This window comes from Macaca nemestrina, chromosome 3, assembly GCF_043159975.1.
Source record: "Macaca nemestrina isolate mMacNem1 chromosome 3, mMacNem.hap1, whole genome shotgun sequence".
NCBI classification, from domain to species: domain Eukaryota; kingdom Metazoa; phylum Chordata; class Mammalia; order Primates; family Cercopithecidae; genus Macaca; species Macaca nemestrina.
Window position 1 is genome coordinate 43,501,487 of NC_092127.1, and position 14,686 is coordinate 43,516,172.

At 44.9% G+C, this 14,686-nt stretch overlaps 1 protein-coding gene across 10 annotated transcripts in view; it reads right to left on the bottom strand.

Moving 5' to 3' along the window:
- Positions 1-6,800: 6,800 nt before the first annotated feature.
- The window catches only part of LOC105463429 (reeler domain containing 1), a 44,213-nt gene continuing 36,327 nt past the window's right edge, over positions 6,801-14,686 (bottom strand). For 9 of the 10 annotated variants that reach the window (XM_071092961.1, XM_071092960.1, XM_071092959.1 and 6 more), the window contains 3 exons: positions 11,981-12,293; positions 11,415-11,499; positions 6,801-10,594 (listed from right to left, as the gene is read on the bottom strand). In XM_071092961.1, coding sequence (XP_070949062.1) covers positions 9,986-10,594; positions 11,415-11,499; positions 11,981-12,293 — 1,007 coding nt within the window. In that variant the 3' untranslated portion in view covers positions 6,801-9,985. The remainder of the gene's footprint in view (positions 10,595-11,414; positions 11,500-11,980; positions 12,294-14,686) is intronic. The other variant, XM_071092962.1, reaches the window with a different exon arrangement.

Consider the following 14,686-nt stretch of genomic DNA (forward strand, 5'->3'; position numbering starts at 1 on the left):
GCCTGTAATCCCAGCACTTTGGGAGGCCGAGGCAGATGGGTCGCTTTGAGCTCAGGAGTTCGAGACCAGCCTGGGCAACATGATGAAACCCCGTCTCTACAAAAAATGCAAAAATTAGCTGGCTGTTAGTGGCTTGTGTTCAGAAGAGAGACTGGAGAATTGTTTGAGCCTGGGAGGCAGAGGTTGCAGTGAACGGAGATCACGGCACTGCACTCCAGCCTGGGCCACAGAGCAAGACTCCATCTTGAAAAAAAAAAAAAGAAGAGAAAAAAGTTGTTGAGTTCATCAGGAGCACTGTCAAGATTTGAATTAAGGCCTGTCCTACTCCCATATATTTTCTTTTCCTATGCCATGGTGCTCACTAGAAACAGGGAGACACACTCAGTGAAATCCCAACATCTCTCTTAGCTCAAGGTTTTATGCAGACACACAGCGCTGTCTCACGTGAGTTAACAGTACACTGCTCCACTGGTCTCTCAGCATCTGGCTGAAGCGCTCTTGCTAGAGTACAGAGTAGGGACTGAGGTGGCAGACTGGCTACAGCTCCAGCCAAATACATTGTTTTACTAGCTCTCAACACTGAGTGGTACAGAAGAAAGGCAGCTGATGTCAGCCGCTCTCAGCCTATGTCCTGATGAGATACTGAGATCTCCATCAAACTAACTCAGTGACCTAAGTCCACGCCCAGGGTTCCTCTTCAGCTTTCCTTCATGTGACATCTGTCATCCATCAGCTAAAGGGACAGGGCTCCTGACTCTGGGAGAAGGACATCCTTCATTTTCATAAAACTCATCACTGACTGGACTCCGAGCAGGAGCAAGGAGGAAGAGAAGGCCACCAGAAAGGGCCTTGACTGTTTCTCAGCCACTGGTGGAGAAGGACAACAACCCACAGCTGGCTCCGTGCAGATAGTAAAAACTGGTGACTTAAGCCTCGTCTCCTTTGAAAGCCATACTGTCACACCGTCTATCTCAGGAAGCCAGAGGAGGAAAATTAGATCCTCCTTGGTGCTAGCATTGTTGATTTAGTGTCAGCTAAACAACCTGAATCTAGAAATACCAGGTTATTCAGAGCAAAGGCATGCAACCTGAGTTCGCAGCCTCCAAAGACTTAAGGAAAGCATTTTTGAGGGGGGAGAATGGAGGGACAGGTAAAGAACAGGTGAGAGGACAGGACTTTCCCCCTATGCAGAGTAACTGTGCTTTGGTTGGATTTACATTTTGGGCTTCCATTAAGAGCAGATCCTTTTTGGATACAGGACTTCTGATGCTTGGAAGAGAGGAAAGAGATGGGTGGAGGTGGGAGGCTGGACTAACATTTGGCTTAGTGTCAATTCTAGGGCCAGCCTTGACATCACCTGCCACTGGCCCACTCTTTAGAGGCAGAGTCCCAGCCTTACTTCCCTTTGTCTCCTCAACCTCCAATGCAAATCTGGTCCCTTGGTGTGTGCTCAATCAACATTTCCCTGAGTGATCCCAATTCATTCAGGATCCAGTTGAGTCTCCAGCTTAGCATGTGTTTAGTTTTGTCCTTTCAGCCTAAGCCCTCCCTTTTGATGGTTTCATTTCTTGATGTTCAACCTCTCCAAGTCAGTGTTGACCAGTGCCAGAGAAGGATGGAGACAGGACAAAGGGGTTTCCTCCAGGACACAAAGAGGCCTTCAGGAAGCCCTGCCCATGGAAAAGGAGTCATTCTGCCTCCCTGAGGCCACTCTCTATAGACAATTGCTGGTTCCGCAGATACAATTTCCCCTTTACACCCAGGAAGAGCTGGGAACGAGGTGTGTGTCTACCACTGCCAGAACAATGAGGGACAAAAGTGACCGGCAGCAGGGCTCTGGGAGGTGACCCCCTCCACAGATGCCTTGAATGGCCTAATTATATACAGACTTCTTTTTGGTTTTTGGTTTTTGTTTGTTTGTTTTTTGAGACAGAATCTTGCTCTGTCACCCAGGCTGGAGTGCAGTGGCACAATCTCGGCTCACTGCAACCTCCGCCTCCCGGGTTCAAGCAATTCTCCTGCCTCAGCCTCCTGAGTAGCTGGGACTACAGGAGCCTGCCACCATGTCCGGCTAATTTTTATATTTTTAGTAGAGACGGGGTTTCACTTTATTGGTCAGGGTGGTCTTGAACTCCTGACCTCAGGTGATCTACCCACCTCGGCCTCCCAAAGTGTTCATACTTTTATCTGTTACAGAAATGCCTTGTTTCCCCCATTGCCCTTTCATTTAGTAAATCTATATTCCATTTCTCCTACGAGCCAGATTCTGTGCTAGATGCTGGGGTATGCAGCAGAAAATAAACATTCAAGAATTCCAGCCCTTGTGGAGTTTCTGTTCATCAGCATCCAGAGCTGCAGCCTCAGCCCTGGCTGCACTTTCGAATCTCCTGGAAAGCCTTAAAAAATAGGGATGTGGATTCCACTCACAAAAACTGATTCACTTGGACTGGAATCGCAATATCAGTGTTTATATGAAGAGGACTTGGGGCTAGATGAGAAGGACTCTGAGGGTCTCTGGAGAAGCTTCTAGTCTTTCCAGTTGTGCAATGACCAATCTCCCTCCTGGGTAACTTATTAGAGCCGGACCTTTCCCCTAGTTCCAGGCTGATGGAGGAAAAGGGGATGTGAACTGCTTGCTTTTTGTTTCCTCTAGAATGTCACTACAGCTTAATGTTTCCCTTTTATTTACTTAATTTCTTCTAAAAGTTGGACCTTGCCAACTGAGGTCTAGCGATCTGGATTTCAAAGATGCTCAGCCTTTGCTTTCAACCACCCTTGGCCACGCAGCTGTCTTTGACTTTCCCCTTCTCGTTTAATTTCTTCTCTGTTGCCTGTTCGGCAGCTCCTCGGTTTCCTTTGTGGCTCTGAGAGAGCAATGACCCACAAGTGGGAATAAGGGAACTTTCCCCTTCTAAGCCCACGCAGCATCTCTCTTTTCAATCCTCCTTACCATTTCCACTCCCCGATCCATCCTTTCTCCTGCCTCTACTCCATTCTTTATGCTTTCTCTAGATGTGTCTGCCACTGGGGCATGGAGTCCTGGAGGAGAGAGAAGGCACCCTGTCACTAAGCCTCTGGGGTAGAGATTGCATTTCATGAAGCTCTCACCATCCTCACCCATGTTTGGCAGACAACCAGGCCTGCAAAGTGTTTCACCAACAAGCATTAAAAAGAGAAAGAAAAAAACATTTGTTTGTTTAATATCAAGAGGAGTTTATGTCCAATCCCAGAGGGTCTGAGCAAGTAGGGACTGAGCTTAAATCAGAGGACTTGGGCTTCCATATGCCCGCCAAATCATAATAATAACAATAATAACATACTAGTACTAATGCTTGTGCTACATTTGGAGCTTGAAATGATCAGCGACATTTCCCTGATGAGGTTAAACAGCCTGGCTCGGGGACTGCACATTTGCATAATAAAGATCAGAAGTCACTGCCTTCTACATCTCTCCCAGCACTGGCTGCCTGGTGTCCTTGATTCAGGGACACCACATCCTAATGTACTTCCATATGCGGCCCTGTGCAGTGACTCTAATCTTTGGCTTACATGTGAAATGTCAGCTTTTTTTTTTCGTCTGGGAGAACAACAAATTATGTTTTTAAATGAGAAGGTGCCGCCTGTAATGGATAATATAATATGAAAATGCAGAGGCAACATCTGTGACCCATGGTGGTAACCTAGCAAGCTCTAGTCTACTTTTCCTGCCTATCGGTTGATAGGAAAATATCACTTTCGATATAATAATTAATCATTAGTCAAAATGGATATCCCCATTGGTTCCTTGCCTCTCAGACAATCCTGCATAGCTTGACAATAAATCAGGGAAATACAGTCTTTAATATCCAATGGAATGTACTTCCAGGCACCCTCTTTCCTATATAAAGCAACAAAACACTTTGCAGAAGCCATCTATCATCAGGTGAGGGGGGAAGATGCTCCCAAGATGCCATTTGAAGGAAGGAAAATGCAGAGCCCACAGCAAGGAAGGCAATGAGTTCAACATGGTGGCTGTAAACCAATGAGAAACATCTCCTTGCCATGGTGGGCTCCTACCTGGGATAATGACTGCCCCTCCCTCCCTTGCTGTCCCTCCTCCCTTTGGCCCACTTCTGGGGCCCTGTCACAGCCTGGCAGGTCATGCCCAGGCCTCACTCACCATGACTGACCAGTCCCCAGTGTCCTATCATCCTCCTCATTCCCAGGGCGGCTGTAAAGTAATCATTCCAGGCCATTTTTCTGCTTGATTCTTGGCTCTCTCTGGATCTGTTGAAATATTTACAATACCTAACATGATCCAAGAGAATAAATGAGCTGCCAAGTATGGTGGAAGGAAAAGCAGATTTGGAAGTCAGGGTGGGTCGGAGGAATCTGAGGACTCCCCTAGACTTACTTGTTGTTGGACTGACCTCTCCGTGGCCTTGTTCTCCTCATCTGAAGAAGGCGTTGTTCATGGTTTTCAATCCCTGTTTGTTGGAGCCCTGAGTTTCTGAGGCAATGGGCAAAAGGGAGGCTGGGAGAAGGAAACAGGAGGGGAAGATATCCCCAAACCTCCCTAGAGCATTTATCTTTTATTGGTTTACTGACTTGGTTTTTAAAAACCACTGAGTCAGAAGACCTGTAAAGGCACTCCAATTTGTAAACCCTATAGTTCTCCATCTCAGTCCTGCCCACTTCATCCCTGGGTGTGGAAATCATGTGGGAAATGCCACTTCAGCTTGGGGCCTACAGTCACATGCCTTATGTTCTAGACCAATGGTTCCCCAACAGGGGTAATTTTGCCCTCCAGGGGACATTTGTCCATGTCTGGAGACATTTTTGGTTTTACAACTGGGGAGGAGGGAGCTACTGGCATTGAGTAGAGGCCAGGGATGCTACTAAACATCCTACAATGCACAGGACAGTCCCCCAAAATAAGCAATATCCAGTCCCAGATGGTGACAGCATGGAGGTTGAGAAACCCTGTGACAGATGATGTGACCTGAAGAAAAGCTGCCTATAGGGAGCTTCTGAGTTGGAAAGACTCCGCTCAGCCTTCCGTCTGCCCCAGCACAGATCGAGAGGGAAGTCTATTCTTGGTTCTTCCCTGCCAACAACTCCCGGGAGCCTCGGATCTGAGACATAAGAGCATTTCCTGCACTGAGGACAGTCACCCATTGACTCTTTTAAACTCACCTCTAGGAGGGAAACTTACATTGCCTGATTCCCATGTGCTCTGGAGCTACTCAAGGTGCCATATATTCAACTTTAATCTACACTAAGAGCTGGTGATAGTAACACGGGTATTGAACTTTTCACTTACAAATGTAACACATACCTACTGATTACTTACTATGTCCTAGGAATAGTGGACTCCAAGTTATGTACTAGGAATACAGCAGTGAACAAAACAAAGTCCTTGTCTTTATGAAGGATCTGTGTCTGGGGAAGATAAATATATGACTCAAGTGGTTATAAGTGCTATCAATATTATTAAACAGTGTAGAAGCCTAGGTTGATTAGAGGTTGCAATGGTCAGGAGAAGGCCCTCTGCTGAGGCAGCACTGGAAGCAAGTTCTGAAGGTGGATGCCTGGGGGAACAGCGTTCCAGACAACAGGAGAGCAAGGGAGCTGCACAGAGCTTCCTGGAGGGCTCAGAGCAGCACAGTGAACACGCAGGAAGAGGGCAATGTCAGAGGGCCAGCTCTTGCAGGACACAGTCAGCCCAATCAGATGTCCATATTTTATTCTGAGAGAGATGGAAAACCATTAGGGAATTCAGAGACAGCGACATGAACTGATTTATGTTTTGAAAGCAAAAAATCTCCGGAAAACATCTGACAGCCTATAGTTGTCCTTGTGGCCTCAATCGTCATGGGTAGAACAGGAGTCTCAAAACGCTCCCATTTTCTTTTTGCATTTAAAGAGCAAAACAAACAAACAAACAAAACGCTAGTCTTCCTTTTATCACAAATGCCTGATACGATAAACCAGGATCGAGAGATGACCACCCCCGGTTTTGCACCACGCCAGGGCAGATGGAGCAGAGCGCTCAGAATACTGTAAGTCTGCAGAAGTTCTCAAGTTTAATAAAACAAATTAATGCAAATTAACTTCACTTGAATAAAAGAAGTTTCTTGCCACTTTTAGAAGAGGGACAGGCTGGAGTGAAATGAAATCAGAACACACAGTCTGTGTCCCAGAAAGGCTAGGATCACTGATTAATATCGGAAGTCTGAGACAGGGAGAGGACATAGCCATCACCTGAAATTTATTCATAAATTGCCAGCCCTTCCCAGATAACTTGCAAATAAAGTGTGACACATGTCTAAATATTTACTGGTTTGCTGACTTTTTTTTTTTTTTTTTTTTTTTGCTAATTAAAAAAATTTTTTTTTTAAGGAAAACAAACAGTGTTAACAGCAAATTAATGCAGAGAGCCTCAACAGTGGGACAGCAAGACAACCTACAGTCAAATATTAAGTTGTACTTTACCAAAATTGTATCTTTGGGAAAAAATTAATTGGAAATATCAGAAATGGTCTCTGAATGTAAACAGATTAAGGCTACCCTACCCATGGTGTATAGTTATTAAATTAGCACAATAGATACAAAAGCATTTGTTTAAAATATAAAGAGTTTTCAGCAATTATTTATCCATCATTTTCCCTCAAATGTGTGTTTAGCCCCATACCGTCTTTCCTCCAAGAAGAGGTTGGATGAGCAATTTTGTAGCTGTTTCAACAAAATGAAAAAGCTATTTTAAGATGTTGTATTTGAGTCCTTTCTCCTTTTTTTTTTTTTTTTTTTTTTTTTAACTTTTAATGGCTTTGCACTTTAGTAAGAGCCTTCAGGTTAAGCTAACACTTCCTACTCATTCCCCTCTGGGGCTTCTGTGAAGCTTAGAGGACCTTCACGATCACTTATGTAGTTTGAGTATAGGCCTATGGACTCCAGCTGCCCTGGCCAAAGAAGAGTCTAGTCAGAATGTTGCAGCAAAAAAATATCTGATACATGGTAGGAATTGTAGCCAATGACTGCCATGACAACTCATGTGGACTTCAAGTGGCTGAGCCAGGGAAGTGAGGTGGGAAGGATGCTTCAAGAGAAGTTGTCAGCCGGGCGCAGTGGCTCACGCCTGTAATCCCAGCACTTTGGGAGGCCGAGGTGGATGGATAACAAGGTCAAGAGATAAAGACCATCTTCGTCAACATGGTGAAACCCTGTCTGTACTAAAAATACAAAAATTAGCTGGATGTGGTGGTGTGTGCCTGTAGTCCCAGACACTCAGGAGGCTGAGGCAAGAGAATCGCGTAAACACAGGAGGCAGAGGTTGCAGTGAGCTGAGGTCGCACCACTGCACTCCAGTCTGGTGACAGAGCAAGACTCCATCTCAAAAAAAAAAAAAAAAAAAAAAGGAAGAAGAAGAGGAGAATTTGTCATAGAAACAAAGTGACTTTTTTTTCCTGATCACAGAATTTCTCTAAATGGACTACACGTAAAGAGTGTTGCAGCTTCAGGATAACATTAATGACAATGGCATGTCAGTTTGGTTACAGATAGCTAAATATTGTGTATGCATTCAATCTTTACATCAACCAAAAGAGCTGAATGATTTTGTGATGTTCTTTTCTCTGATGAGGAAGAGGAGGCTCAGAGATCTGGCTAACCCTTCTGCATCACTTTACTGTTTTGTATAAGCTGGAAGTCCAACTGGAGAAGAGAAAATACCTGATCCTGAAATCTGGAGACTCCTCTCACCTCCCTCATCTCCCAGGGATGAATGGCATCTCTTCAAGTCTCACACAATCCCCCCATGGCAGGTCAGCAGTCTAAGAAGAAGGGAAAGTGAATTAAAGATGGCTGCAAATCCTCGGTCACTTCTCCCATCAAAAAGTGAAATCTATTGCCCTTCCTTTTGAATAATGAGAGTTGGTCCTGTGACTCACTATGACCACTTCCAAGGTTAGGTCTTAAGAGACATGCAGTCTTTGGTTTTGTGTGCTTGGCACACTTCCTCTTGGAACTCAGCCACCATATGGCATAAGAAGACACAAAGAACAGAACCATATTGCTTCCCACATTCTTCAGCAGCCCCATTTGGGCCCTTAGCTGGCAGCCAACACCAACTGCAAGCCATGTGAGGGAGTCAACTAGGCTGTCCCATCCCATTCAATAACATCAAAAGCAGAAGAAATGACCAGCTGAGCCCAGGCAACCCCAGAATTGTGAAAGATGATAAATGGTGGTGGTGGTGATTTTATTTTCAACTACTAAGCTTGAAAGTAATCTGTTCACATCAACAGATAAGCGAAACAGTCTGTTTACATAGGAAAATTCTCTCTTAGACAGAAAAGATCTAAAAAATGTTGCATACATGATGCATCTGGCTCTGATGTGATGTGGCCAGATGAGAGCTCTCCGCTAATGGGGTCCCTTGTTTGCTTCTTGGGGAGGATATCTTTTAGAGGGCATCCCTAGGCATGCAGAAGGGATATCTGTGGCCTTATTAGAGTACAGTACATTTCTTTCTTTCCACAGCATTCCTAGAACACTTTCATTTGTGAATGCACAAATTACCTAGGTCTCCATGCATCTAATGACTGAAGCCAGGGAACAGAGCTATCTAGCCCAGAATCCAGGAGGAGACAGTCTTGAAATTGATGACCAATGAGCTAAAGGGAGGTATGGAAAAAGCAGGAGCTGTCTCTTTCCTGAACACCCAATTTTTAAAAATTGTTAAATTGAGATGTAAGGAAAGCCTCATTCTCCTTGGAAAGTTACTGCACTTATTCCTCATTAAATTTTTGTGAGGGTTAAATGTGAAGATATATTCAAATTTCTTAGCACAGTTCCTGTATGAATTAGGTGTTCAATAAACAAATATCCTTTCCGAATTTGTAGTGATTTTTGTTTCTGCATTAAAATGAATGGTGACTCTGTAATAGGTTTCACTCTGAAAAGGCAGCTAATTCCAATGTGCTATATTAGGTGAGCATATTTAAGAGTTACATTCAGATCTGTTGTTTTGACCTCAGATAGTATCTGTGGAGCCACTGTTAAAGCAATCTTCATAAGGTTATGAGATCAGATAGATGACCTTCGTCCATGAAGCTTTCTGCCTGATATTCCCTGAAAAGACAAGTAAAGACTGTTCTTCAAACTGTGCTGGTATAATAACGTTTTTCAGCCTGACCTCTGGCAAAAGGCAATATGTCTGCTAGCTGTTGGAATACACGAATCTTTCCATCAAGTGTAAATGGATGGGAGGTCTCAGATCCATTTACACCTGATGAAAAGGCTTGCTTACCCCACTCTGGTGTTTATGGCCTTGTGTTGCATGTATATGTTTTCCTAAAGATGTGTTCAATCAAGCTCTCAAAAACTTTCCTGACTTTGGATCAATTTCCATAGCGATTTGCCAGGCTGCTGAGTTGCCCAGAAGACCAAACACCCTTGCATTCACCTAGCCATCCAAATCAGAACTCTAGCAAGTTGTTGAATTCTAGTTTTGAAAAGAAGACTTATTTGGGGGTGGTTTAGGAAGGCAAAGTGAGAGCTGCAGTTCTTTTTCTTGCAGGAGACACAACCTAACATTACTCTTTTCCCCAAAGAGTTAGAAGAGATGAGGCTGAGACACTAAGGAGGGACAGCATTTCTATTTCTATGGCTTCCTTAAGGCAACAGAGGAAGCTTAGCGGCCACAGGGGTCTAGTTAATGAGCGGGTTATACAATATTCATTGTGTTGAGTTTAAGTCTTCAAACAGAACGTCTAATTGCAAAAAGAAAAAAGGAAGCTCAATTACAGATGTTAAGACAACAAAGCTCAGAAATAACTCCCTCTGTTGATGAAACTGTCCTCTCCCGGCTTCCTCCACGAACTGCACATTGACAGAGGCACAATGAGTCCCTGTCTTCATCAGGTATTCTCATTAGGTCTGCTCTGTCTGGGACACTCTCCAGGGCCCAAGGAGGGCCACTGAGAGGTCTGGGGTGATGGTCTTCTCAGAGGACTGTTTTCTTGCTACCCACAGAAGGAGTGATCCAGTTGTACTCTGCTTGAACCAAAACAAAACTGTTCTCCCCAATCCTCCTGATGTGCACAGTCTCGCCACTGTCGCTCCTGGCAACAGCATCCGAAGCGGGCTCGCCGAAGGACACTTCTGTCTGCTGGTGGCAATACTGGGTGTGCAGGTAGCGAAGGCCAGCAGCCAGGGCCATGCCCAGGATGGCTGACAGGCAAAGCAGAACTCCCAGCTGGGGAGTTCTGAGCTGGATCCCCAGAGGGGCCTGGGCCCCCTCTAGCCCAGCGTCAGGCCGTGAGGTGGTCTGCTGAGGGTATCCCACTCCACCCTCTCCATCTCCCTTCCCTGCTCTGAGCTCCTCGTGCTTTGACTGAAGTAAGAAGCTGGCAGAGGCCCTGGATGCCTCTGACTGGTCACCAGTAGCAGGTAGCCCAGAAGTACCAGAGGTCTGGAGGACAGCGGTTGGGTTGCTTGCCCCTGCCCCATTCCCTGTGAAAGTTTCAGAGGACCAGAGGCGCCGGGGATGGGTAAGCTGGACGGTGTACAGAGGAGGCTGTGTCATGGTCCTGTTAGAGGCCTTCATCTTGTCCTAGAAAAACAAAGGAAAAAAAGAGTCAAAGGTACTGGTCTTCCTCCTAAGCTGCCACTGAACTTTGTAACTAACTGGGGTTCCTTAAAGACTCCCAGGCGGCAGCTGAAAACCCAATCTCTTTCTTGCTACTAAAGGAGCTCAAAGTAAAATGCCCAACTAGATACAAATGCACTTGTTATTGATGGGGATGGGGTGGCTAATGGAAACCCCACAGAGAACAAGGAAGCCAGTTACAAGAACAAGCTAAGGATCCTTTAAGAGGCTTCCAAACCAAAATATCAATGGGTGATTGCATCATCTTCTATGGCTGAAAGCTTCTAGTGTGTCTTTTTATGATAGGACCCATGCAAGAGGGACCATTTAACCTCACTGTAGGTTCTGATAAATGTAAGTAAGAATATTACACCATGTTTTATTTTGTGTTCCTTCTAAGACTTCAAAGGAATAGTAAATCAGTGGGCATTTATATTTTATATTGCCCATTGATCTAACTTCTGGGACCATACATGGTGCTTTGAGGTCAATGTTATGAAGGAGGGATGGAGGAGGAGAGAAGAGAGTAATTATTAACTATGGCTACGTGAGAAGACAAATCACTAAAACATCAATTTCTACAATTGCCGATCACTTCAGAGACACTGCATATAATGGAAAGGTATTGATTAGTAGAAAGACACTGTGTGTATATTATACTTTGCCTTCTTCTCTCTGACTTTATCTATCAATCAGTCTAGTAGCTCTGATTTTCCAGCCTGAAACTGGCCAGTCTAGGATCAAAACATCAGTCGCAAGCCCTCTTCACAGTTTAGGTTCTTACCTGTTCACCCCCAACTGAGGACAGGCAAGTTTCCAGTGAATCAAAGCTGGGATCATCCTGAGATCTAAAGGGAAGAATGGAAGGGCTGAAAACAGGTCATTAAGTTTTGGACCAAAAAGCAATGTTTCCTACCATTGTTGTGTATGCAGATGGCATCAGATCCACTTGAAAAACTTCTGAGTTTGGAGTTGGGAACCACAGAGACGAGGAAGGGGAGAGATAAGTGAGAATGGCGGCAAAGAACTCACCAAATGCTATCGCTTATTATTTTATATAAAATATACATTTCTATATTGTTATTATAAATATATTTAAAATATAAAAAGTCACTTTTAAAGTTTTATTTATAACAGCATCTCAGAGATCTCACCCCATCCAAGAGAATAATTTCCCTGGGTAATTATCATACCCAGTCCTTCAGACCAGTGGCCCTGTTACATCCTGGGTTTTTCACACACTTAAGAATAAATATGGCTGAGATCTTCTTTGTCAGACTCCAAATGATGTACCCCAGTGTTCAGCCTAGTCCCATCACCTGTCCTGAATGGCCCACCCATCACCCTTACCTGTGATGGATGCTAAGTCTGGAAGCAAAGCTCTCTGAGGAGACTCTCTTGAGGGCCACGAGCCTCTCCAGCCTGTGGACCTCCAGGGACGGCTCTAGAGTTGGATGGCTATCCATGCTGAGTTGCTGGTCGATGCTGCCTTCAGTGGCTGTGTGTGAAGATGGTTGGGACAGAGTCTCTGCATCCCCAGGAAACTTTGTCACCCAAGTACTGGCAGGAACAGGATCTAGGCTGTCCTCCTCTGCAGCTCCAGGAAGGGCAACAGCAAAGGCATGTGTGTGCTTCTGTGGAAGAGTGATGGGGGCCCTGGGAGCTAAGCAGAGGCCCAAAGACAGTGCAGAGAGAGTGAGAGCACTTTCCCCGTATCGATTGGTACACACAGCTATGATCGGGGGTAAACAGCAGTGACTCTAATGTTCCTCAAGGAGAGACCATTAAGTGTAAGGCACTTAAAAGTGTCAGCATACAGATGACCTGCCTGATCACACAAGCCCCTGACCACGCAAGGGCTTATATCTTTTTAGAGAGTGAGTCCCTGGCCTGTCTGGGCTTGTACCTTCTTAACAGCCACCATTCAGGGAACGCAGAACGCACTGTGACCACCGTATTTATTTCACCTCTACCAAAAACTGCTTCTAGCTAGAAAAAAGAGTGGAATCCCACAAATCAGACTTTTCAAAGCCCTAGATCTTTCTTGCCCTATTATTAACACTCAAAGTTTCTTTCCCTGGTGATAATAACTTGAACATCTGCTATGAGCAGAGACAAGATCACTGCCCTCCACTGCCCTCCACCATCTCGTTTCCCATTTGTGACTGGCTAACCTGACAGCCCAGAGCATGAGAAAGAGCTTCACACGGAGCAGCAAGCAAGCAAGTGCAGGTTGTAGAGTCAGACTCTCATCTGGGTTCAGTCCTCCACTAATTCCTGGCTTTGGGGAAGTCCTCCCAGAGCATTAGTTTCTTCATTTGCAAAATGAGGCCAGCATAGAATTGCTGAGGGGTTGACACGAACTCATTAATGGGGAAGCGTGAAGCAGGTGCCTGGCACACAGGCACAGGCAACATGCACAGAGGGTTTACCACAATGATGATGAGGATGGCATGATGGCATTGACCAAAACAGTGTTGGCAGAAGTTTCTCTGGCAAGGGCTCCAGGTTCTTTGATGGGGGTGAAGGAGGTACCCCTTTGCTCCAATGTTTTTAACACTCACAAATGTTGAAGTGAAGAACAAAGCAGCCTAGCCCAGACATACAAAACATGGCAAACTGATAGTTTCAAATTCCTTCTTGAACTCTAAGAGCATTTGGATATTTCCTGCAGACCTACTGTGGGCTGGGCATTGTTAGAGTTGTTGGAGATGCAAACATAATGCAGACTTGTAACTGGTGTCCCCGAACTCAAAACTGGGAAGAGACACCCTTACATGTCAAACTACCTAAATTAATACAAGAGGCCGGGCGCTCAAGCCTGGAATCCCAGCACTTTGGCAGGCCATGGCAAGTAGATCACCTAAGGTCAGGAGTTCAAGACCAGCCTGGTCAACATGGGGAAACTGTGTCTCTCTACTAAAAATACCAAAGTTAGCAGGATGCAGTGGCGCATGCCTGTAATTCCAAGCTACTTGGGAGGCTGAGGCAGGAGAATCATTTGAACCCTGGAGGTGGAGGTTGCAGTGAGCTGAGACCGCACCACTATACTCCAGCCTGGGTAACAGAGAGAGACTGTGTCACAAAATTAATTAATGAATTAATTAATCAATTAATACCAGAGCTAAGGAAGCAATTATACTTGCCACTATGGTCTTAATGTGTCCCCCTCAAAATTCACATGTTGAAATCAAACTCCCAATGCAATAGTGTAAAGAGGTGGGGTTTTTAGCAGGTACTTAAGTCATGAGGGTGGAGCCCTCATGAATGGGATTAGTGGCCTTATAAAAGGGGACTGAGGGAGCTTGTTCACCCCTTCCACCATGTGAAGACACAGCAAGAACGTGCCATTGTTGAGGCACAGATCATCCCTCCCTCACCAGACACTTAATCTGTTGGTGCCTTCATCTTGGACTTCCCAACCTCCAGAATGTAGGCAATATGTTTCTATTGTTTATAAATTATTCAGTCTAGGATGTTTTGTTATAGCAGCTGGAATAGACTAAGGCACTTGCCTACCAGGAAATATCAGGAAAAGTTTCACAAAGGAGATATTTGAACTGTACCTTGAAAGATGCAGAGAACTGTCATGTGGAACAGTCCAGTTTGAGGAAGTGTCAGAAGGGAAGGGACTGAAATATAAAAGTAGACCATACCTAATGGGGTGGAGGAGGACCCAAAGTGTCTTGGTCTATTGGGAGATAAGTTTCAGATATACAATATACTACTTCCCCAATTTTGAAAATTTATAATTTATACTTGCCTACTGAATCCTTTGTACAGTTAAGAAATCTATTTCACTTTATTAGATGAAATAAGGTGAATAGATTTCTTAACCGTACAAAGATAAACTTCCCAGGATACATACACACACACACACACACGCACATACATACACACATGCATGCACATGCATACATACACGTTTCTTTTTCCTTTGGGAATCACTAGGGTTTGGGTACTGGAATGAATGGGGAAGACAGGCCGGGGCCAGAAGGAGAGGAATGTGGGCAATGTAATGAGGAGGTTACCCTGTAAACTGCTTGGGCTGGAAGC